This window comes from Magallana gigas, chromosome 8, assembly GCF_963853765.1.
Source record: "Magallana gigas chromosome 8, xbMagGiga1.1, whole genome shotgun sequence".
NCBI lineage: Eukaryota > Metazoa > Mollusca > Bivalvia > Ostreida > Ostreidae > Magallana > Magallana gigas.
The window spans coordinates 10,068,449-10,093,493 of record NC_088860.1 but is presented as its reverse complement, the minus strand read 5'-3'; the positions used below and the strand labels follow the sequence as shown (position 1 = coordinate 10,093,493).

The following is a 25,045-nucleotide window of genomic DNA, read 5'->3' as shown; positions in this document are numbered from 1 at the left end:
GTTTAAAAATTAGATATATAAGGGGTTATCTGGAAGCAGACTGATATTTTAAAAATTCTCTAAAAAATAGAGTATTATACTTTGAGGTCTATTATTGTTGAATACTGTGCATATTATTTGTAACAAATGCATGCAACAAAAATCTCCTACACTTATTTGGTGTAGACATTCCCCTTAATAACACATCTCGATGGCTATTGCTTTTAAAACACGTAAATTAACGACATTAAAGCTGAAATGAATATGTTGCAAATGTTTCACAGATTGTACTTTTAGGAATTGTTCCTACATATATAGTCATTGGCAGGCGATGCGCAAATATTTAGTGAGTACGAGTAATATTAATAGTCTACACGCATCTCTTAACGCCTGTTATCATACACCGTAAAATAGATCGCTGTTTCATCAAGCCGTTCACTTTCATGAATAAAAGATTACTTTACTTTAAATGTAATGGATTCATAATGTGAAAAAGTACTTGTCCTCAGATTTAGGTCTCTTTGTAAAGAAACTTGGTACACTAAGACTTAGTACTAGAATAACACTATAGGACTTAATTGCTTGAATACGTAACCACATCAAATTGGAACAGACCTCAAAACAGTGCTATTTGTGATAGAACAGGTTGCAAGTGATTTTAATTATTGGTTGTTTTAATAAATTTATGATTGCTGCCGTATGTTTCCATATTATACAGTTTTATTCAAGTTATTTATTTCGTAAAGTCACTTATGGGTTTCCATACATGTTGTAACAATCACTTGTATACTAGCACCAGGCTAGCTTCGTTACCCTTTGATTTTGTAAGGCGGGTTACCCTTAATTCTTTGCAAATGCGCAGTCAGGTAGAACCGCTGACACCTGGTCATTCCCGGCTTGGCTGCCGTGTGACAAGACACGATTTTGAGGACAGCTCTTGTTTGCTCTACTGAGCGATATTGCAGTATGCATTGTGCATGAACCATGTTAATAAGTGGGCACGGATAGCAGATCATGGTAAGTATATGTTATCAGTTTTATTCAGTATTTTTGCGTATTCGGCTAGTAATTCTTGTTTATTGAGCTAAATATAACCTTGGCCAACGTTCACCTCTTAAACTTACCTGTGTGAGCAGTCGAGCGTATCTTTTGCGTGGAAGTTTAAATACCAGTTTTATGTTATCGATAAAGCCCTGTATTAGAATTGTATAGCTTTGAACGTTAGTCTAGGCGTATTTTTGTTTGTATTTGATAAAACTTGCTGATTTATTTAAATGTCTTGGGCGGAAGTGTTTCTCCGGAACTTATTGACCGGAAGTGTGCGCCATTTTTATTTTGTTATTTACATGTTGATACGAAACATAACTTTGTTTACACATTAGTGCCAGACACTTATCATATGATTATTTTCTTCAATTACCATCAAATCTTGCCACACTCAGGTTGCCTACATGTATTTATTACTGTAATAAATTGTAGCGTTTTGACTTGGTCATACAACAATGAAGGTCCAGTGGGGATAACCACACCGATGTTCAACACCACCACGGTACCTAAGTTCTAGGACTACAGCCCTGAAGGATTCCACGGTGGGGATACTGAAGAGAAGTGAAGTCTACTCCGTGACATCGGCGATGATTTGAAATAAAAGCAGATATCCGATCGAGATAAGTGATCGCGTGACTTGGAACACGAGTGATATGATAGATATTAAGTGATTGATATGTGAACAGTTGAAAATAAGTTTTGGAGTGGCAACCATGTTTAGAACTTAAAGAAAACTATTATATACCGGTTCGTCTGTCTGTCAAAAAAGGGTTTTTTTTATATTCATAGATAGTATTTTTTTTTATATAAGTTTGTTAAAGTAGGGTTATTAATTACTGCAAATTGAATGAGTATGGGGTGTGAGCGAGTATGGGTGTGAAAGTGTTATTGTAAATATATTTCATTTGTTCTTTTGTAAATAAATTTATAAAACTGAAGTTGTCTTAACTGTTATTTGGAGAACGCCTGGCTCATCCACGTTACACATGTAAAGTAGAGAGTATTCAGATTGTTGTTCATGGTCTAGTGATTCTTAACTTTGGTTGGTTGGTTTTAAGGTGAAAGGTTGAATTCTTTGAAGGTAGAGTGATTTTGGGTGTTTGATTTAATTTCTCCAGTGACTACTGTTGAGAGCGGTCTGTTATATTTCATTCTATACAGACTTGGACTAAGACCTAAAGTAAGAGAGTTTATTAACTTTATTAACTTGTGTGAAAGATAAATTATAAATTAAAATAAATGGTTTGAATGCTTTTTATTTAAGTAATTATTTTATCAGTAATCAATTATTTATTTGGTTGATTTGTAGAGTCATTCCTACATGAGTAATTTACAGTGATGTCAATTGCAGAGGTTCTGATACCGTATATCTGGTAAGATCTATGTTTTGTGTGACTAACATATAAATGTATGTGGTGTCTAAATTGTCTAAACTGTGTCTATATTTATTTTTGACATTTATGTCTAAAAGTCATAGTTATGCATAAATATATGCATATTTATATGTGATAAATTTACATATTGATCATTCTTAATAATAATGATGAAATATGAACAATTGATTGGATTTTAATTTGATCTATTTTCCATTTCATTAAAGTAGTAAATGTGATTGAATTATGAAGTGGAATTATTGTACTTGATATATATGTGTTTGTGTTGTCTTGTGATGTGTATGTTTATGTATGTTTGTGTATGTTACAGAGCCATATATCATTCATCAGTATCTGCAATAAAACCTGTTACAATACATGTGTCCAGTGATTAAATCTCGTAACAGATTCTTCATCAATGTAGACGAAATTCTGCGACCTCTGTCAGTCGGAACGGGATCATTTTCCACGTGCCGAATATCCCTGAAAAGTGCATAAGACCCTGATGACATTACAAAATGTCAGTAAGAAATGCAACTTTGCAATGGCCTACAAACCTAGAGGTTAATAAATTCATACTCATGCAATTCTGGACAATCTTTTATTGAATTATTCATTTACACCCATGATTCTGCACACCCAGGATGCCACTTAATGGTTTTGAAATTACAGTCGTGCAAACTGTTTTTTAAGTAGATACCAGGTCAGCTGATCTCGGGAAGTGTGACTACAATATTCAGATCTTAAATAAAGATAGATTTGGCTGCAAGTTTCTTGGAAAGACTCGGGTTAAGTTATCATACTCGGGAATCGAGGAGCATTGAGGGGCGAAGTCAACTTTAACTGTTAGTCATGTGTGTTGCTTTTGTTTTTATGTTGAACAAATTTGTTCCAGTTTTTACTCTGATTGGTTATTTCATTTCTTATGAACTGGTATAAACCAGTGTCTATCAGAACTCCCGCACCGACCTAAAGCAAACTGTTTTGTTATATATAGAATTTGCTTACCTTAGTACATGTGGATGGTATAATCATGTTCAACTTTAGGAAAAGTTCACCTTCATCCGTAGATAGAGGCTGGGCCTGGATAATACTTCTGGGTGGGTATTGATGTGTATTATTGGTAAATAATTTGCTATCTATACATCATTTCCTAAAATTTTGCGTTAATTGTGAACAATATTTTGGACTTATTTCGGAAATATAAAATTTACTCAACTTGTTAATAAAATTATATATTTATAATTGTGGAGAAATGACATGCTATTAGTTAGAAAAAAATCCGATTTTTTTAGGGCGACATTAAGTAACGAGCTACTAACGAGTAAATTTTAGGATGTCGAAGGAGCTTTCCGGAGTAGGGAAAACAAAGATGAAGTGTATAACAGTGATATGTCAAATAAATGTAAAAATAACAACTGAAAATAATTTTTCATAGAAAAAAATTTATAAGGAGCAGAGTTTAATATTCAATTCATGTTGTTCATTTAAGTGGATTGGACTGATTTCAAATTCAAACACAAACCTCTAATTTCAAATTGTAAAATTGATAATGACCATCTTGAAAATCGTTTAAATTTTTTTTCCTTTAAGTTGTGTTACAAACAATTCATCCACGCGGTTTTTATACTTTGTAGGATGCTTCGTGGAATACTTTGTCGTTCTTGGAATGTATAAATCGTTCGGGATATTTTTTGTACAATATCAGAGGAAATACAACACAAGCGCCTCTGTCCTCTCCATGATTTTATCGGTTCAGAACATAATAACAAGCATCAGTTGTAAGTACTCAATGCACCTAGTGCTATTAACCATCCCGTTTGTGTTCAAATGGATGTAAACGGAAAATTGATACGGAAAGAACTATTAAAATATATTTAAGACAATGTTATTTAATTTTTTACAAATTATGGCTTTATTACATTGGTACTTAATTTTGAACATTTCATCTTTTCGCCTTTATTTTATAGTCATAAAAGTAGGAACTTATTATTTTATAATGGTTTTACTTCGTTAGTACTTAATTAATTTTGACCACTTTACTTTTTAGCCCTTATAGTCATGGGAGTAGGAACTCGTTATTTCACAGAAAGAACAATGGTAATGAGTGGAGGACTTATAGGACTAGGCTGTTGCATAGGAAACGCCTTTGCTCCGTCAGTAGAAGTTTTGTTTTTTACACAGAGTTTTCTGTTTGGTATGTTTGTTTTTATTTCCCTTTACTTAATAATATGTGTGTGATCTGTACAAGAAAATCAATTTTTCAAATTAAATCCATTTTTTCTGTATTTCAAAATTTGTTTCAAATTCTACATTGTAATTTAGATAAAAGGATCTAAAATATCGCTTAAAATACTAATATTTTATGCAGGTTACCGTTTTTTGTCGGTGAAAAAAACCCAACAACAATATTGAATTCAATATACATGTACATGTATGGTGAAAACTCTTAAATTGTTTTCTTTCACACATTCCCTCTGAATATCAGAAGAATTTTACGGGAACAAAAATGCGTTTATTACGGTGATTTAGGATGGAAAAGTTCGACATCTTTAATCCTTTAAAAAATTATCGAGGCCCTTTGCACGTTTTCTTCCATTAAAATTCGGGTACTTTTCATATCATTAGCAATGAAAAATACCGGTAGTCTTTTTTTTTTAGCTGTTTATGGAAACCTTTTGCGATAGAAGGTGATTTTAAAAACAGAATAAAAACTTTTTAAATTCTAGTGGGTGAATGTACCTTGGGCGTAAAGGTGTTTTTGATTTGAAATATTAAGCACATCGTTTAGAAGCATTAACTTGGAACAGGATATTGTACGAATAGAAATGATCTTTATCTTCCTTCATGAACCTAGTTAATTAACAGTAAAGTGGTTTTTTCTTTTGTTATCACTATTATTCAAATGCTTATGTACAAGGAAGCTTAAATAATCATTTTTTTTTTAAATCTTTCATTTCAATAATTTCTAAAATCAACATTGGTGGCTTCTGCGTAGAAGAGGTGGTAATAAGAATAAGTTAAATTATTGGAGAAGGAGCTTTGCTTCTTAAGAAAATAACAAGCAAATCACAAAAAACTAATGTCTAATTTGATATTCTTTCAATTTTGTGTGTACATGTAAATCTAATGATAATTATCTTCAATTTTTGAAGCGGTTTCAGCAATGGCTGCAACTTTACCAGCAATGTTGATGGTCGGCAAATACTTCGAAAAAAGACGAGGAATGGCGAATAGTATTGCCAATGTTGGAGGGAGTTTAGGGGGCTTCGTCTTGCCCATTTTCTTGACTTTTCTATTCAGCGAATACGGCTTAGAAGGCACGCTTATAATTGCTGGAGGGTTATACCTTCAGTTTTTACCTGCAGGACTAGTAATGCATACCATTGAAAGAGATTCGGCTTTGCATGAAGACAAGGAGTTTACAGGCAGCCTTCTGTCAAACCAAACAGACAAGGAGAATGTTATCGAGTATGAAATCCAAGATGCATATAATGGGTCAAGCACTTCGCTAAATAAAACAGTAAACACAGAATTAAAAGCGAAATCCATGGTTAATATTAACTCGAGCCAGAAGAACTGCTCATTAAAATCATCCGCACTACACGGAAGTTCACTAGATATCGAAAGCACCGTATCTGTAAAAAACATCAATGCAGGCAGGTCACAACATTGTTCATTGTCAACGCTGTCGGATGCGAAAAGAAAATGTCTTAAATTTTTATTTACATTATTCGACTTTGCTTTGTTCAAAAACCCAAAGTTTATTCTTCTTATGTTGGTAGCATTCTTAGTAGCGCCCGGAAGTACCATAGTCGTGACTTTTATCGCGCCTTTTGCTATAGACAATGATCAGTCCATTAACATGATCGGGTACCTCCTCACACTCTCTTCGGCAGGTGACTTGACAGGAAGACTCCTTTTTGTATTCATCTCAGACAACAAAGTTATTCAAAGGTATCATATGCTATCAATAGCGATGTTGGCAAATGGTTTGACATGTCTTCTGGCTTCATTTTATGATACCTTTGCAAAGCTCGCAGTCTTTGGATTCTTGCAGTCTTCTTTCGGTGGTACATACTATTCATTGATAAATGTACTGATTGTGGATTTTATTGGCTTGAAGAATTTGCATCATGGATTGTCAATGACTACGGTTATGCGGGGAATATCAGTGGCTATTACTTCATCTGTTATTGGTAATTAACTTGTTTGTGCTGCTATCAAAATCATCACTTGAAAGAAATCAACTAAAATAAGGCTTTAAGTCGATATCTATATTCTTGACTTGCAAAAACTTAAACGGTTTTAGATCTACTATATATTAATCAAATGTTAAAGTTGATAAACAGTGAACAGCAACAGATGATTGATGAATCAGTCGTTATTTGCAGGTTATAACTCTTGTATATCAATATATTTTTTTAAATAGAAATTTTGTTACTTGCAGGTCATCTGCGTGACCACACCGGGTCATACGTCAGCGGATTCTACCTGATGGGCACCTGTTTGGTGTTGGGTGGTTTGCTTTTGTTGTTTAAACCCTTGATATCAAAATAAAGGCGGGATTTGTCAGAATCTTAGAGAATTTAATGTGTATTCAATTTGGGATCTTTTTTTATCAATGGTACAAATTTTGACTAGTTCGTTTCTCAGCATTTCTCTATGTTTTAGAACATCCTAAAGACCCTATATACGATCTATCATTAGCTTGCATTATGTGTTAAGGAAATGCAGTTTACATAATCGATTTCGTGAAAACCATTGCAAGCATAATTATCCCACGAATATCTACACAGTATTACTTATCAACTATAAAAAATGATATATATATATATATATATATATATATATATATATATATATATATATATATATATATATATATATATATATATATATATATATATATATATATATATTTATATATATATTGAAACACAATAAAATCCACAGTGGTCGGCGAGTTATAGATAAAAATTAAATAAGAAAACACGAAAAACGTTCAATATAGCTTAAGCGCTTTCATTTTAAAATCTTCAGCTTCTGAAGATTTTAAAATGAAAGCGCATAAGCTATATTGAACGTTTTTCGTGTTTTCTTATTTAATATATATATATATATATATATATATATATATATATATATATATATATATATATATATATATATATATATATATATATAAATACACACACACTCTAGCCTTTGAGCCGTGCGTGCACGGGTTGGCATTGCATATGATATCGGACATTTACGAAAATAGATACATCGACACACCGTATTAATTGTTGACATGTACATAACCAAGCTTTAAGCCTTCAATAATGCTATTAATTTCACTGCACTCTGCTTAGTTATAATAATCTAACTGTGTCTCGGTACAGGCCTTTACCCCAGTAAAAATGCCTCCGTGTACCCGTTATGTAGCAAAACATTGCAGAATCGCTCCGAAACGATTTTGGAGAAAATGAAACTGCATTAAAAATAACAGTCAAATTATTCATTGCAAAGTTGAAACCATTTTGAGGCTGTAAAAACCTTTAATTAAAAAATTTATTTCATAATAATAAGAAATTCAACACTTTTTCACCACGGTTTTTATACTCGCTTCGAATTTATGTTGACATTCGGAACTCTCGGAATTTTAAATAATAAATGCACAGAGTTAGAGTTATCTTCCGTAATCCCTTTGATTGACAGAATATATGACATATTTAAAAAAAAAATTACAAGCATTTGTAATATCGTTTCTGAGTTTATCCATGCAAATATGATATTGTGGGAACATAAACTAAAGAGCCTCTCATGATTAAGCGTGAATGAAATACGCATGCGCAAGATTGTAAAATCAAAAAAATTCAGACATTTGGTTAATTATTAATTAGCGAAGCTTCATTGAGAGAAATAAAAACAAATTGGTAACCTTCAAGTACTAATGATGTTTAAAATACATAAAACAAAAGACGGTACTATTCCGATTTCTTGGTATTAAAGCCCAAAAATTCGAGTCTTTAAGAAATGAAGATAATAATTTTTCTATTGATCGACGTATCAAAGAAAAAATTGACCGGAAAACTTTTTCATCAATGCGCTACAAATTTTTTCTTTGATACGTCGATCAATAGAAAAATTATTATCTTCATTTCTTATCATTTAATAAAACATTTTCAGATCAAAAAATGTGAAGTGTCATTGATCAAAAATGTAAATAATGTAAATGAAGCGGCGCGTATGAATACAAAATAACAACAGCAACAATATTCAAAATGGATGCGCCTTCAGCTGATGCAGAGCTATTGAACTGAATTTAATGGATTAAATACAAATAGTGAGTTAAAATCTGAACCGTTTGAATTGAAAACGAAAGGAAAATACATGCGATAGCTTGTGATATTATTCACTGTGCAGAAAAATTCGTAATAACACTAGTTTTCATGTGAGATCGATGGAAAATGCAACTGGACGTAACCATCCAAGGAGAGGCGATCGTGGACGAAAATAGTTGATATGTCGACAAAGAATAGTATGTATAAGCGACTTTTGTAAACATTGTGGTAACTATATAGCCAGTGATGTACTTAAATGGTATACTATAGTATCTGCCGCTTGGAATGCGCCGAAGGAGTTGATGCATTGTACTCAAAACGATGCTTATTCTGAATTTCTGATGACCGATCATGTAGGGTACTGTGTCAGTTTAAAAATCATCGTTACCAAGTTTGAACAGCAGTGTTACCGTGAAAGTGTATGGGCCTATATGTTCGTTATGGTTATTCTGGTAAAGGAACAGCCAGCCTCGCAGTAATGTTGATTGATCTGTTCAAGCAGACGAAATCGTGAGAAGACGCTTAATTTTCTATTTCGTGAACAAGATATTGTGTTTTGTTTATTTTTGAAGGTTAGACTTTCAAGTTTTTATGTTTATAAAGTTGTATTTTATTTGCTGACAATAAAACAGACACAACTTTACACTTTGTTGACAGTGTTTATTTTGGAAATTCCCGTTCTATAAATAGTGTTAGATCAGAACAGTTGAGAAAAGTAGATCCGGCGAAAATTTTATTGATGCAGGTATCAAAGAAATTTTTCGACCAATCAGAAGCGCCGATATCTCATCAAACGAATAAATATTAAATGATATTATTTTAATATAAAAAAGCTATCTAATATTTAGATATTCATTTTTATGCGTCATTTCCCTCAAAGCGGCTGTATATCAATATGTGTTTGTAAATATTGAGCAGCAGTTCGTCTTATTTCCATCCGTCTGCATAGTGGTTCCAGGAAAAGAATAGCACCACTGATAATCAAAGTTGTCCCCATTAGGTAAAATGAAGCATGAAATGATCCAGTCATGTCTCTCAGAAATCCTAAAATGAAGAAAAAATGAATGAATAAGGTCCTAAAATTAGCTTTAAATATTTGTTGAATTTGAAGAATCTCAAACTATTTTTACCCAGTATTGGATTTGAAATAGACAGTCCCAAGCCTTGCATTAACATGTTGATAGCCATGGCACCTGAGAGATGTTCTAATCCAACGAAGTCAACAAGCACCGCCGGAAAAAGACCAAAGTAGACACTTCCGAAGACCCCAAATATCACTGACAGTATGGTCATTGTCACGAAGTTCGTATAGAACGATATAAACATACAAGATATTCCAGTTATGATCAAAGATAGGGCAATCAGAATGTGCTTGGGCATTAAATTGATGTATATAAAGTATGCTAATAAAATCTTTGAAATAAGGTTTGAAGCCCCGACAATGATCACAAGGAGAGTTATATCAGTGTCTGAAATCTGAAGATCTTTTGCATGCGGAGGTATGAAAATCACGATTTGTACACATCCTATTATTCCCAAGAAGCACACCGGAATCCACATTCTAAATAAAGCGTTTTTCAGAACTTTGAAGTGGACAACTTTCTTGCATAGATGTTTTGTTGTTTGTATTCGTTTGTCTAAACCTTGCAACTTCTGCTTCTGAGTCGAAGATGTCTGAATGATATCACTGTTCTTTACTACATTGCTAAGATTGTAATAATTGATTGGATCAGCTTTAATAATGTGGTTTTCTTTTTCATCATTTGATGGTATTTTAACGTTATTACTATCATAAACATCACTGTTGGTTGACCAAACTTTTTGGCCATGATCTATTTTATCAGTCTTGTCTTGATAAAATGTCACTGGTCTCATTAAGGCACCAGCAACACAGAGGTTTAACAGTATTCCTCCAATCACTGCCAGAGCACCTCTGAGTCCATAGGAATCGAGTAATAGTCTGATGACTGGAGGAAACACCAAGCTTCCACAGCTCACGCCCATGTTTCCTAAACTTGTCGCAATGCCCCGTTTCTTGTCAAAATACCTGCCAAGAACCACGAGGGCCGGCCCGTAAGAAAATCCATACGCAATACCTGTAAAACAGAGAAAAATATATTATTCAATTGGCAGGGCTACTTTCGCTTTCATTATTATTTTTTTAATGTAAAACTGTTTTGGTGGAGATTGTATCCTACAGATATTGATTAACAAAGATAAATGTGAAAAATAAAATTGTAATCGAATGTGAGATAACAAAGAAAACAAAACATCATTAAAATGTTATATTCATTATCTACATGTCTCATTTCCCTATATAACAGACTAAATGGAGCACGAAATACTCCTTTCTTCATTAAATATGAATAAACTTCTTACCAAATATCACACCTTGGGAGAGTATCAGATATGAGATGTCTTTAATGACGGCGCTGATTAAATATGCAGAACATCCGAAAAGTCCGCTAAGGATGATATATGTCCGATTGGATGCAAGACTTGATCCGATATTCAATGCAAATAAAGCTGAAAGATTGAATGAATACATTTTTACTTATTTTACGTACAAAAAAACAAAGATAAGGTGCAAAGTTGTAATAAGTATGGTATTCAATGAAAATCAAGAGCTTGATTATATATTTTGGAACAATGAATACTCCTTTCTGAATATCGTCATTCATTTTACTTTACGTCTTGGAAATTTTATTTTTGTAATTTACACGAGTGTCTTCGGTGTATACGTGGCAATTTGTTTGATAAATGGAAGTCATTTTTATGTTAGAATTCTTAAAATACAATAAAAAAAATCCAAGATTGTGGGGAATTTAGGCCGTAAATATATAAGTCATTATCAATCAGTTTGAGCTGTAAATTAATAGGATTTAATTCGGTTGACAAGTACGGTATTTATGTCAGCTTTAACATTAAGTACATACAGGACACACTGAACACAATGGTTTGCACGGAGAGCGCTATGGTAATACTGGAAGCAGGTGCCCGGAACTCGACCATAAACTCCGCAAAGAAAAGTCCAAACGATGAGGTACATCCGATGACCAGAAATACAACCATGAAGTTACCTGTTAGTAAAAAAAGTTTTGTGTAATGCAGTAGTAGCCTTGTCGTGTGACTGATTATGACATTGGTTGTGTGACATCCCTTATATCTACATACATTGTTGTTTATGTTAGAGGATTACGGTACGATGTAAAAGTGATTCAAAGATGTGGTTTATGTGAATTACTGAAATATTAACGGTAATGAATGCACTTTTAAAGATTTTCTGTGGCTGCAAAATGTTACCATGAGGAGTCGGCATTAGAAATTAGTTTTGAAAAAAAAACTATTTTTTGAATTATAGGAATGTAACTTTGATTGAATATTAAGCGGAAGGAGTCTTTTCTGGTTTTCGACTTGTCAAACGTAAATTTAATTGTTCATTAAATCAAGATGAAAGGAAATTAAAATAGTATATCTTTCTTTCTTTTTTATTATCATACAACTTGGCATAGAAAAAGTAATCAATGTTTGAAATCTAACAAGGACTATATTTTTGGCGTAACATTGGCGTAGGAAAATATCACATGTTTCGCAATTCAGAATTGCTGCAGATTATTGAGTCTGTTTTAGCATTTTAAAAACAATAACATTAATGTTGGATTTTTTTTTACTAATGTCAACTAATGAAATGATACTTGGGTTTCAGAATATGTTTTTAAAATATGATTTGCCTATCAAATTACATTTTATAAGCTTTTTAAAGCGCCCATTCTATACATTGATTTTTCTGAAAAAAAATAACTAAAATCAGTTTTTCTCTCTTATTAAACGGTCAATAATATATAAGCTTTTCTGTCAATTTATATCTTTATTTAAAGTCTTCATTATACATAAAAATCAGAAAAATTTTGTTTTTGGAAGCGTATATAAATAATCAAAATTTCTTCAAAATTTAAGAAAATTAGAGGAAATGCCGGCTAAGAAGTATCAATTTTAGTTTAAATATTTATTCCAATTTAGCAGTATAAGCTAATAGGCATTATCATATTCTATCATTTCATTGAAGAATAGAATCTTCAAATCTTAAACAAATGTCTACAGAACTACAAAGAGCTACACTTATTTTTATCATCCTTTACGTTGAGAAAAAAAGGTAGTGACCTTGACCTGACCTTTATGCAAAAACAAAAAGGTCAAATTTGATAAAACTGATAAAATCATTTGGTAATATGATCCGTTTGACTGGGTAAAAATTTTCATGAATTGCTTGTTTGATAACGAGAAGACTCCTTCCTTAAAGCAAATACTCGGTCATAAGGTCTGTGTTTTATTATAACATGTTCTGAAATACTAAAATGAATATCATGGCCTTTTCTCAACAAAAGAGATTTCTGTGCCCTGTAGTAAAAGACCAATTTGCTTCAAAGAAAAACATATTATGCTATTGTGCTTCCATCAGAACCACTACATTGTTTATCTTTCAAAAATGAATATAAAGACATATAATGAAATTATAATTTTGTGTAGTCTTTGTCGTAGGAAATTGCAATTTATTTAGTATGTACATGTATATACTGTTTTTTGATCATGACAGACAAAACCAAGAAACAAAAGCCTTGGTACATTGAATATGATTTAATCATTTTAGACATTATAAGCATTCTTCTCCTAGGTTATACATTTATGTTCAAATTTTTATCACGATGTAAAGGCATACAACAATTGTTTTAGTTATGGTAAGGAAAACAACTACCGTCAGTTTACCTAGAAGTATGATCCAAGCCCACCCTCTGTCTACGGGCAGAGATTCCCCAGTCTTCATATGCATCCTCTCTTAATGTTTGAACACGTAGTTATCTGTGATTTGTTGCACTGTAAAATCTGTAACATTTTGAATTTTAGATAATTTTGTTTTATCAAAAACCTAATAAAAATAATAATAATAATAATTTTTTATATTGTTTATATATTTGAACGAAACACTGTTGAAAAAAGGACCACAGAATGATCTTATGATATTATAATCATTGGCACAAGGTAATAAAAAAGTTCCGATAGCGTGTGATGAAATTAATGAGACAGATTAATACATATCCCATTCATGTTAATAGTGACAATTGATCTTATTATATTTACTTAAATATTAAAATTGAAGAAACATACATTATCAAAAAGAAATAGATGTCTACCTATAAGTATGTTTTTGAAATCTATGGCTTACACAACGGGTTCATATACAAAAGGAAAATTACATTATATTCCAATATATTTTAGGTAATATTTATTTTTTTAATAAACAAAAAATTGTGTTAGCGACTCATTTTCTAATTAAAAAAATTATTTGTACATTCAAATCAGTAATTATGATGTCTAAAAGTCAAATTCATATCAGTCATCCACATGAGTTGACTTGACAAAATTCAAAACAGCGTCGAACAAAAAGTGATAGTATAAAACAATGTTGCGTAAAAAATAATAAACATATTCAAAATATATAAAATATCTATAAACATTTAGTTTTACATTAAAATGTTGTAAAATAAATATGCTTAGTTTTAACATATGATATTTTATATATAGTCACCTTATCTTGTTTTTCTTACGTCCTAAGGGGGAAATACTGCCGTTCCTAGATGTCTAACTTTTGCTTAAATAAAGTTGCTGGGAATTTTTACACTAAATTGGTAAACCTAAACCTTGGCTTAAAAATAACCTTTAATTTTTTTCCAAACTATTAATTAATCTTTACAAATTCCTATTTCATAAATTTTGCACAGGAAAAACCAGGCATTGCTGTAAGCCACAGTAGAGGTAATGCTAAGTAATTATGGTAATTACCTGTGCGTCAATATAATTGATCAAAAGAGGTCGACCCTTGTCATTATTTGTAAAATATATTATATCGAATACACTTGATAAAAATTAAATGAATAATGCATGTGCTGTTGTTTAAGCGTTCCAAATGAAAGAGTGTGCAAAAAAAGTACAATTAATTAAATCTTCATATCGTGATAGTTACGTCTTGTGTTGCATAATCCCGCTCATGATTCTTGCTCATTGAAATCATTATTTAGATCCGGGCCGAAAATATCACCTCATAATACTAAAAGAATGATTCCTTATTCTTTAATAAAACAATGTTTGCAATCTAGAAAGAATATCAGATGTGTGAAAATAGATGCTATAAAAATCATGCTAAATAATACTCAAAGAACCATCGTCCTGGTAATGAATATACTTATATAAGAAATTAAAGTATATGATTAAAATATAACTTATAAAGTCTTGATTAAAATTTGTTTAAACATTACTCCATGATAATATATGTTGGACAAAGGAGGTAAGGAAAGTTTCTAACATACAAATATCCGGTCTTAAAAACTGTTCGTTTGGAAAAGTACATATATTGACCGTGTGGTTTCTGTCCTTTTTTGATTTATTTCTCAAAAACACGTGATTTTGTATGTTTTAATCATTTTTGTATATTATACATTGTTGTATGTTTGTTGCAATGTAAGCTAGTTTTTTGTAAACTAATTGTGCTATCCTGAATAAATACAACAATATTATTATCGCCATAACTGGTAGACATTAGCAGTGTGTGATGAATGATGTTTAAGATCGTTTCCTGTTATTTAGCGGTCCAGTCTGATTAATGAATTCAGGCTCGGTTTACGTGCACGTTTTAAGGTCATCAATACTTTTGGGAGCAGTCAAACTAAACTAATAAAAATTATACTGAGATATTTTATACTGCACATATCTCCACTTTTAATTTCTGATTAATAATCTAATAATACTGCACTCTTACTTTAAATGACTCTCTATGCGCACATTAAAATTAGTTTTCAAACTTTGAGAAATTCATTTGCTGTCAGGTAGCTACGTTCTCCTAATTCATTTTAACAGAGTTGATGCTATTTTAGAAAAGTACGTATGAATGAAATCGGTTATCTTACATCTATAGGGGGAATACCTGGTTGATATCTAATTAAAGTTCTCTTTTATACTTATATTGGCTTAAAACTAAGATCAACACTCCCCCCACCCTCTTTCATTTTAAACCAAACAGCTCTAAATACCCCAAATTACACTGAAATCTTTGTTTATTGTACAGACGTTCTCTGGATTTTAACATATCATATCATATTAATGCCGTACATTGATTATAAAAAGCAGTTTGATCATACATGTATTTAATTAATACTCGGTTATTATTAAGTTATCAAAATGATGAATACAATAAAGTTACATTAAACAAAGGGTTATTTCATTTTTTTATCCAGCACCATCCAATGACTGTCATAATCTCAATTTAAAATATCAGACTGGCGTCTGTTCCGAAAGAGACGGCAGTCAGAATTGTTCAGTCTTAACGATTCTCCCTGCCATCAGATAACGGTAAGTGTAAACTAACATAGGAGCTCATCTAAATGCAATTCCTAAAATCAACACTTGTCAATACTCACTGTTCAGGCCTTTTACCAACATAATACCCTCATGCTTTATCCAAGATGTTTTAACGAATTAAAACTGCGTTATACATCCACAAAAATCGTGATCTAGGTCACATAATTGTCGGATTCAGGAGAGACTGTACTTATTATGCTGCACATAGCAGGGATGAATGTGTTGCTGCGCGCGGCGCACTGTGTGTGTGTGTGTGTGGATGTTTATACATACGGTTTTTTTTTTTCGAAATAAATAGTGTCTTTGTTTCAGAAAATTGTAGGGTAAATAGATGCTATCTAAGTAATGAGAGTACATAATGCAATTTTATGGACATGACTGAAAAACAACACGACAGTCACTCACTATAATCACTACCAGTTGTAGTGATTTTTATATATACACTGTACCATTCATTTTTAAAAATTGATAATAAGATTTTGTTTCTAAATTTCAATGAAAATAAAAGATTATTAGATCTGAGAATTTAAAAAAAGCTTGTAATAGTTTTAAAAATCTCTCGAGATAAGTAAATTTATATCTATATGATATTGCATTTAAAAATGTTTTTGTTTGTGAGGCCTGTTTCAGAAGGTGCCAATATCGTTTTGGTTTGATAGTTCTGGTAATGAAGCGAAAATGTTAGTAAGATAGGCAAGTAGCTGCAGCTAGAATAAATTCAGGGCTAAGAATAAACTCATATATATCTGATTTGTATTATAAACTCAAATTTAGTCTTATCAAAAAGCAGATAAAATATCAATCGTCAACTTATATTTTCTATAAAATAATTCATGGACTCGCTCCGATATTTACAAAGGTTACTATTATACTATGTCAGCAACCTCTAAGCAAATTATCTAAGAAATCGAGAGTGTCTTACCTCAGATAAAAACAAGTGCCCAAATGAATGGAGTTTTTTACGTTTGAGACTAAATACCTTTATAAATTACCATTTTAAAATCCTGTTATATTGTCACGATTTTACAGAAATGCACAAACTAAAATATCGCACTCACTCGGGGGTTCATCTACATCATAGTAGATCATTATAGAGAGATCGCAGCAAATCGGGGGATTTTGGTGGCACTTAACAGGTTACTGTGACTCAATAATTTAGGAAAATATTTATCTAGCGCTTCCAAAATGAGAGCGCAGCATTGTAATAATACTACAGTTTAAGCTACTTATACATTTATGTTCATTCATATCTTAAGATATGTACATGATTATATTGTCTTGATATGTCCACTCACTTACTGCACATTGCACATTTGTATATAATTTTATATGTATTATAATTTGTATTCCGATGAGTTGTAAAGCTCAAGGATAATAAATTGAATTGAATTGAATTGAACAAGGGGAAGTGTAAGGCACGCCAAATTCACAAAAAATGGGGCTAACCATAGTTTCCTAGTCTATAAACTAAGTTTATCGGTTGCAAACTATAGTTTACGAACCGTAAACTTTAGTTAATAATGTTAATCTATATTTCACAGTTGTAGACCTTTGTTAACGCGATAATCTATGTTTAAGACTTGTAAACTAATTAACACTGAAAATCATCATTAAATTTTCCTATTTCAGCTTATCTGATAAATAAATTTCACGCGTTGTGAAACTATGATTAGCAACTCTTTACTAAATGTATAGTTAACTAAATAAATGTAAATCAAAGTTTACAGATGTGAACTGATATTTATCAACAAAATCTATCGTTAACTTTTATTTACAGAAAGATTAACTTGGATAAGCATTCATAAACAATAATTTACAACCGTTATGTGTGGTTTTACATATAAAAACAATAGTTAATGAATCGTGAATCATAGTCAATATAATTATCTAGTTTATCAAATGTGAATTAAGTTAAGCCTATTTTAAGAATTTGGTGTTCCGTAGCACCATGTTCACAAAAATGAGTAAAACATAGTTCAGCAAAACACAATGAAAAAATCTTAGTTAATCTGCTGTTAACTACATGTATGTGTAAAGACGTGAATTTAAACTTCACGTCTTTATAGTTTTGCAATCAGTGAAACTATGATTATTAATTCTTAACTGTGATTAACAAATGTTAATCATCGTATACAGATGTAAATCTATACTAGTTTCTATTAGCAAATATCTATTACAGACAGATAAACTAAGATTAAATTTTACAAACTGATTCTATTGTCTACATCGTATGTGCGGCCATCTTGTACATTTGAGGATAAAAATGCAAGCAATTCTTGAACTGTCTTGTTTTTTCCCAAAACTGGCCAAAACTGTTGTCAAAATATGAAAAAGCAATCAATATGACGTTCTACATGTTGTTTTGTATGCAGATTAAGCATAAAAGAACAGAACAATGCCTTTTAAACACTTAAAACACCCATAGAACTACGCAGTTGCAGACTTAACGGTATTTTGAAGGTTTAAAAATCTAAAAAAAAGTAAGAAAGAATTTCATTGATGTCCTCCTTATGGTTTCAGATAAATAGCGATAACAAGTATTTCTTATATTAAGGGAAATAACTCTATAATTATTTCAAAGTTAGACTGACAACCTACTAAATTTTCAAATGTCGTTAGATGTTATACCTCATCATTGAAATATTTTTGGATACCTCTTTATTAATAAGAGACATGATAACTCAATAATTCACCTACATTTTTATTTGATTACCTTAACCTTTGTCATTTTGAACGGCCAATGTAGATACTAATCTTCAATAACTTTACGACATACAGTTAAAAGGTCGCAAGTGTTAGAAGGGAATCTCAACTCCTTTATGTATGAATAGATTGAAGTACTTTCGTGGCTTTATCTCTTTTGGTTTCAGATGAGTAGTAATCACCAGCATTTCTGACAAAAGGGCAATAACCTTATAAGTTCTGGTAGTTATAAAACAAATGGTCAATTGGTGTCATAACTTTTATTGCCAATTACATTAAGAAGAAATTGTTGTCATGTTTTAAAAAACGACTCACACGAAAATCATATTTTTAAAATCAATGATATTGTATTTCAATATTTTTTTTCATTTTAGCCGAAGTTCAGTAATAAAGTAAATCATACCCTATATACCATATAGGTAAAAACCATATATAAATAGATCGAGAGTTGACGGTTAAGCGATGAAGATTATGATTATTCTTTGGTGTGTAAATTGTTGGCATTTATTTTAAAGTGCTTTGATATTTAATAACTCAACGTTATCTGATTTTTTTTTCAAACTGTGTTGTTTTTGTCCCAAAGTTAAAGTACTTGAGAACATCTCACAGTGCGCTGTAGCAATGGAGGCAAACATTTATTTGAACATGTTTGTAACATTACATCTGTGTGTGTAATGTTTAAGTATTAAAATTAAAAAGGGAGGGTGTGATAAAGTCATAGTATAAAAAGGAATGTCTGATTGGCAACATTAACATCTTTACTTTTAAATCCATATCACTAAACATTAAATTAACTGACCATCATGCTTTACAACATTGATTTATTGTGAAGACAAAAATCAGTCGCAATTTTTGTGACATTTTCAAAATCGTATCAAACAATTATTGACATCATTTAATCGTTGCTGTAGTTAGTTTCTTCACCTCTTTGGGTATTTCTTGAACGTTCTAATTTTATCGTGTAAAAGTGGAAAAGTCCAAGGACAATAGGATCAGCTTTTAAAATCAATCATTTTCGTGATTTCTATCTTAAGTTTTTATCATTGATAATAATAATTATTTTTTTTTGGGGGGGGGGGGTCTATTGTTTCATTTTGGGTGTTTTTTAAAAGGTATTTTCTATAGATTTTAATGCTATGCTTTTGAAAGATTTCTTGTACGTGTAACTACCACATACAAGTCTGAAAAACCTTAAAAAATGATTTCAAATATAGTACATATATCTCTAAATGCCGTTAAACCAATAATTGATAAATTAGATGAACAATTTTATTTCCTGTAAAATATATAAACAATAAAATAAAATTCAATCTTGTTGCAAATCATCATCATGTTAACCATAGGAAACAAGTAGGTTAATTTGACACGTGTAGACTGACAGGCGAGGCCCCGGGCGGTGCTTGTTAATGACAACCATGCTTAAATCTTTGCACGCGTATGCTGTTTAACAGAGAAAGGACAGCCATATTGTACTCCATGACGAGGTTCGTTGTTTCATTTTTTATTACGTGTAGCGAATATGGGGAGATCGGTGTTTATTTGAATATTTGTGACAATGAAAAATGATATCGTGCACTATTAAGTGTTGTTTTTACCTTGTTTTTAAAGAATGCTCTTTTTTGTTTTTCTCAGCATGCATTAATGAAAGGGCAGCCTACAAGTTTTCTCTAGACGTATCAAGGTACAATATTAATGTGCTTAAAAAAAAAAGATAAATATCTGCCTCTTGATAATTATTGCAGTAATAGTTCATAATATGTAAGGATTGTAACATACATGCTATTATTTAAATAATGAAAGGCTTAACAGTGTAAAGAAACTAATTATCTTTGACCCACAGTCAATAATAGCGGAAATAAATGTTATCAACTACAACTGTACAGTATATCAAAAACGAAACAGAAACTTACAGAGCTATTAGTGTTCTTTATTCACGAGAGCTGGATGGATGTAGCCTAAAGACCATATTAAACTCATTTAGCAGAGCTCTTTATAAACATATAAAAAAAAACATTCAAATTTGTAATCTAAAATATTTGGATTTTTTTCCACACTTAATAATAGTTTATGGTAAAATATATCATATTTTAAAAAAATCTTATAGGTTGACTTGTTGGTCATCCAGCCTCTTTAATACTTGTTCGCCACTAAGTGGTTCTCAATTTAGCAAAAAACAAAACTTTACCGAACATGGCATCATGAGCTACAGTTTCATTGTGACCACTTAATAATGCGCGTTAACAAACTATTGTTAAACATGTCATATAAACAACCGCAATTCATACATTAATCATACTCATTAGAAATGTTATTAATTTTTGTTAAGGTATTTTTTTCAGAAGCTTTGTTTTAAAAATAGTCATTAGGTAGGCTATTAACAATTTGATTGATCATGATGTTATACGAGTAATGTTAGGTTTGAAGCCTCTTTTCATGCAAGGTAGGTTAAAATGCAATTTTCCACGATAAGAAATGTAGTATTTGCATGTTGATTTTTACATTGAAATCAAAACTGACATATATATTTATAGAAAAAAGAGATGGTGAAGACTGTACCATTGGTTATTGGAGCAGGGGTCTTGACAGCCACCATTCTTGTACTATACAACATTAGCCAGCCAACCAACAACGTTATAAAGTTTCTCCGATTCAATCTAACGAACAATGACAGGAATATTGTCTCTGGGTCGAAACCGAACATTTTAGTGCAGGAATTCCGTCCACAATTTCCCAAGTCAAAATCTTTGGCACAAAAATTGTTTGATAAAGAACTTTCTAGGATAAGCAAGAACTTAAAGGATGGGAATATTGCAGACTACGACCCCGAGCCCCCCTCTGTTGTTTATGTGAATTCAAACGACGCTAAGATTGGGGGATTCGCCCAAACCTTTCAAGATTTACAGAACCATATTGCAAATGGACAGCTTAATGGTTTCGAACCTCATCCGCAACTGGACCAGAACTTTCACTATATGCAACTGCCAAATATCCCCGATAACAACCAAAACATTTATAAACCTGTTCATGTACTATCTGCTCCCAAAGACCAGAACTACCAAAATAGCCAGTTAACGAATGAAAATCTACAGAATCCGTCGCCAAAAGTCCCTATTGAACAAACTAACCAAAATGTTCCTGTACAGCAGAATAATCAAAATGTTCCTAATGACCAAAACAACCAAAACGTACCGGTAGAACAGAACAACCAACAGATACCGGTTCAACAAGACAACCAAAATGCACAGGTGCAAAACGATCCTACTCAACAAGGTTGGAAAGTTGTAAATACAGAAGAGCAGGTGCCCGAGAATCCAGAGGGACCTCACAAAGATCAGCTCCAGATTCCAGCAGCCGAGTCAAACGGACAGAGGCCGCCTGACCAATTCCATTACGGTCCTCAGTCTCAGGGGGTGTGGCAAACGATGAAACCGGCCTCCCAGCTAGCTGGTCTCGTCCAACAGGCTGATGCTGTCTGACATGAATTATGGAACTTTATCCAATTCATTAAAGCATGTCGTGCTCCATTTTTGAAAAAATGGTGTGACTTTTTTTACCAGCTAGATATTTTTTTAAGGCTGTGAACTTTTTTTGTAGGATAGAAGTTAATTTTCCAGGCCCGATGTTAAGCCAACAGCTATTTATTATAAGTGTTTAATAATTTGATTAAGAGTATTATTTCTTGTATATTTGTTGCATACTACATAATGAACGTAATATTCATCTCCGTTTATCGCTCGATCATGACCTATTTTCCAACTTCTATTCAAATATAGTTTGAATAGTCACCCGAAACTACGATTAGTGAAAGATTTCATTTGCGAAATATTAAGGGATTGGCCTAATGTTGTAGAACTTGTTTCAAATCCTTTTGTCAATTTGTTAATTGACAATTTTATTAATGTGATTTCATTGTGAATGTCAAAATTGTCCAAAAAGATGAAATGAACAAATGGAATGAAAGAAAAAACATTAAATCAGGGGAAAACATCATTCAATAAAAAAATCGTGAATCAATCACATTTAAAAGTGTTAACAACTCGCAACGGTCTACTTGTTGCATCGGTAAAAAATTTACTTTCTAATTATATAACGTGACAACAAATATTTTTTAACAAATAGAATCGATGATGTTTTATCCTTTGAGGATAAAAATTAATTCTATGCTTAATTATACGTGTGTGGGAGGACTGTGTGAAATAGGCATCTAGTCAAGGTCAAGAAGTAGAACGCCCATTTTTCTTGTTTATAAATTTGAATGAATTTTGATTTCGAAATCATCAACTCCTGTAATTGTTGGTAGGTGTATTAAGGTGTGGGGGTATTCAGTAGATAAGATATCAGTAACTTTGAGTTTTTAGATTCCGAACCATTTCGTGCTGTGTTCCTCGATATAAGGGACGATTAGTGGATTTGTCAAGTTTCTTCAAAGTTTGCGAATAAGAGAAATTTTCTAACATTTATGTTAGACCATAAATTTCACTGAATGCAAATACAGGTATCAAAAGTCACCGATAGCAGCTAAAACATTTACATAAATACTTAATGTAAATGAAAATAAACTCAAAATAACTGCTCAATTTATCAAAAGACAAGAAAAAATATCAAGTCGTCCGATTCACAAATCAACACATCATACTCTAGCGAACGATTTTCAATCGTCTTTGACGAAGTATTTGTATATTTGTTGAAAGTGTGTTTAATTTTACAGGTATCCAATTGGGGTGAACGAATTATATCAGAGACAATTTAATATCTTATTTATATACTTTGTCACTTTTATGTTAGTATGAAATTTAAAATTAGGTGTCATAACTAGATTTCCTGTACAAATGCTCTATGATTCTGTTGTTAACATATCACAGTATTCTATTTATAGAACTTTAACATGCATTTAACATGTTTTTAACATGCGTTGTCTTCAGGTTTGTTTAGAGAGAGAGAGAGAGAGAGAGTGTGTGTGTGTGTGTGTGTGTGTGTGTGTGTGTGTGTGTGTGTGTGTGTGTGTGTGTGTGTGTGTGTTTGTAAGCACCTGAATACCACTACACTAGTATGAATACACACGTTTTATCCCACTACATTTTTTCTTCCCACTACATGCACCCGTGTAGTGGGAAGTAAAATCATTCGGAAACGTTATTTCTCATCGTACTTGATTCAAAAAATATAAAATCGGACTATGTTTGGGTTTCCGGTGTGTATGTGAATTTTTTAACACGCATCTTGGAGTCCATAAGAGTACTTTACACACTTTCCTCCATTGGATATAAATAGCGCATGCGCAATCGGAACTTCCTATTCGAAGATGGAAATAATTGTTTACAGTAAGTATCATTTTTTTCTTCGATATCTAGGGAATTATATCACTCTATTCTAATAGATAAATCTGATAAACGACTATAACAAGGTCAGGCATTGTCTTTCCTGTTAAGTTTTTCACTGATAAGAGAACACGAGATCTAATTTTGACATCATGCGATTGCCATATTCATAATCAAAGAAGGGATCGTAACTTATTTAGAATTAAAATGTGTCTATTTTATTTCAAGATTTATTTAATTATGGAACAGATTATTACTTATATTTAAAGGGATATATCAGTACCTTCTTAGTAGTCGAAATTCGGCCCCATTCTTAATCAAAAATAGGTGATATTACTCTCAATTTAGCGGTATTTTTTCCCAACTAGTTAACACTGAGCCTATATTTAATTTTTTTAAATAAATAATATGTATTAAAAGCAAAATATGTGATCTTTTAACCTCAATTAGCAAAGCTTTTATCACAATACCTGTTTAAAAACATTCTGTAAACAATGCCAACTTTTAATCCTAATTTCCTCTATCTTTCTAAAAAATCGTAATGCTGTGTTCTGTGGAATCGTTATGCTGTTTCCACATACATGTACTTGATTGAAATTTGAGTAAAATAAAATGAAATAAGCATCATGAGTTATTTTGGATATAAATTTGATTTCAATTAGTGATATGTATTCTTTCATCAAAGGGCAGTACATATACATCAACGATTTTTTTTTCTGGTTATTAGAATCAGATTTCTGGTAAAATAACTTTTCAATTGTACAATTTCATTAAAAATACGGATGAATTACGTTACATATATTAATACAAACATATTAGGGAAAGTTACTTTAAAAAAGTGATTTAGTAGGAAATACTGATTTTTATCATTAAAATGTATGAGTTT

The 25,045-nt window shown here is 31.7% G+C and overlaps 3 protein-coding genes and 1 long non-coding RNA gene across 5 annotated transcripts; 3 read left to right on the top strand and 1 right to left on the bottom strand.

Moving 5' to 3' along the window:
• Nucleotides 1–666: 666 nt before the first annotated feature.
• Nucleotides 667–1,964, top strand: LOC136271105 (uncharacterized). Its single transcript, XR_010708936.1, has 2 exons — nt 667–996; nt 1,459–1,964. It is a non-coding gene; the product is annotated as an uncharacterized lncRNA (long non-coding RNA).
• Nucleotides 1,965–2,557: 593 nt separating this feature from the next.
• On the top strand, nt 2,558–6,990 carry LOC105332431 (monocarboxylate transporter 12-B). Its single transcript, XM_066070417.1, has 6 exons — nt 2,558–3,253; nt 3,397–3,499; nt 4,037–4,180; nt 4,450–4,596; nt 5,555–6,598; nt 6,850–6,990. The coding sequence occupies exons 2-6, from the start codon at nt 3,433–3,435 to the stop codon at nt 6,957–6,959; spliced, it is 1,512 nt and encodes a 503-aa protein (XP_065926489.1). The 5' UTR covers nt 2,558–3,253; nt 3,397–3,432; the 3' UTR covers nt 6,960–6,990.
• Nucleotides 6,991–9,540: 2,550 nt separating this feature from the next.
• On the bottom strand, nt 9,541–16,381 carry LOC105332430 (monocarboxylate transporter 12). The gene is made up of 6 exons (XM_011435044.4): nt 16,198–16,381; nt 13,493–13,609; nt 11,665–11,808; nt 11,108–11,254; nt 9,859–10,824; nt 9,541–9,772 (listed from the first exon to the last, which is right to left on the bottom strand). Exons 2-6 carry the CDS (start codon nt 13,554–13,556, stop codon nt 9,603–9,605), a joined length of 1,491 nt encoding a protein of 496 aa, XP_011433346.2. The 5' UTR covers nt 13,557–13,609; nt 16,198–16,381; the 3' UTR covers nt 9,541–9,602.
• Nucleotides 16,382–20,178: 3,797 nt separating this feature from the next.
• On the top strand, nt 20,179–23,848 carry LOC105332429 (putative mediator of RNA polymerase II transcription subunit 12). Of its 2 annotated transcripts, XM_034473313.2 has the most exons (3): nt 20,231–20,325; nt 20,474–20,522; nt 21,373–23,848. In XM_034473313.2, exon 3 carries the CDS (start codon nt 21,382–21,384, stop codon nt 22,315–22,317), a length of 936 nt encoding a protein of 311 aa, XP_034329204.2. In that variant the 5' UTR covers nt 20,231–20,325; nt 20,474–20,522; nt 21,373–21,381; the 3' UTR covers nt 22,318–23,848. The 2 variants fall into 2 exon arrangements, with proteins under 2 accessions (XP_011433344.3, XP_034329204.2); XM_011435042.4 differs by lacking the exon at nt 20,474–20,522 and having other exon boundaries at nt 20,179–20,325.
• The last annotated feature ends 1,197 nt before the right edge of the window (nt 23,849–25,045 follow it).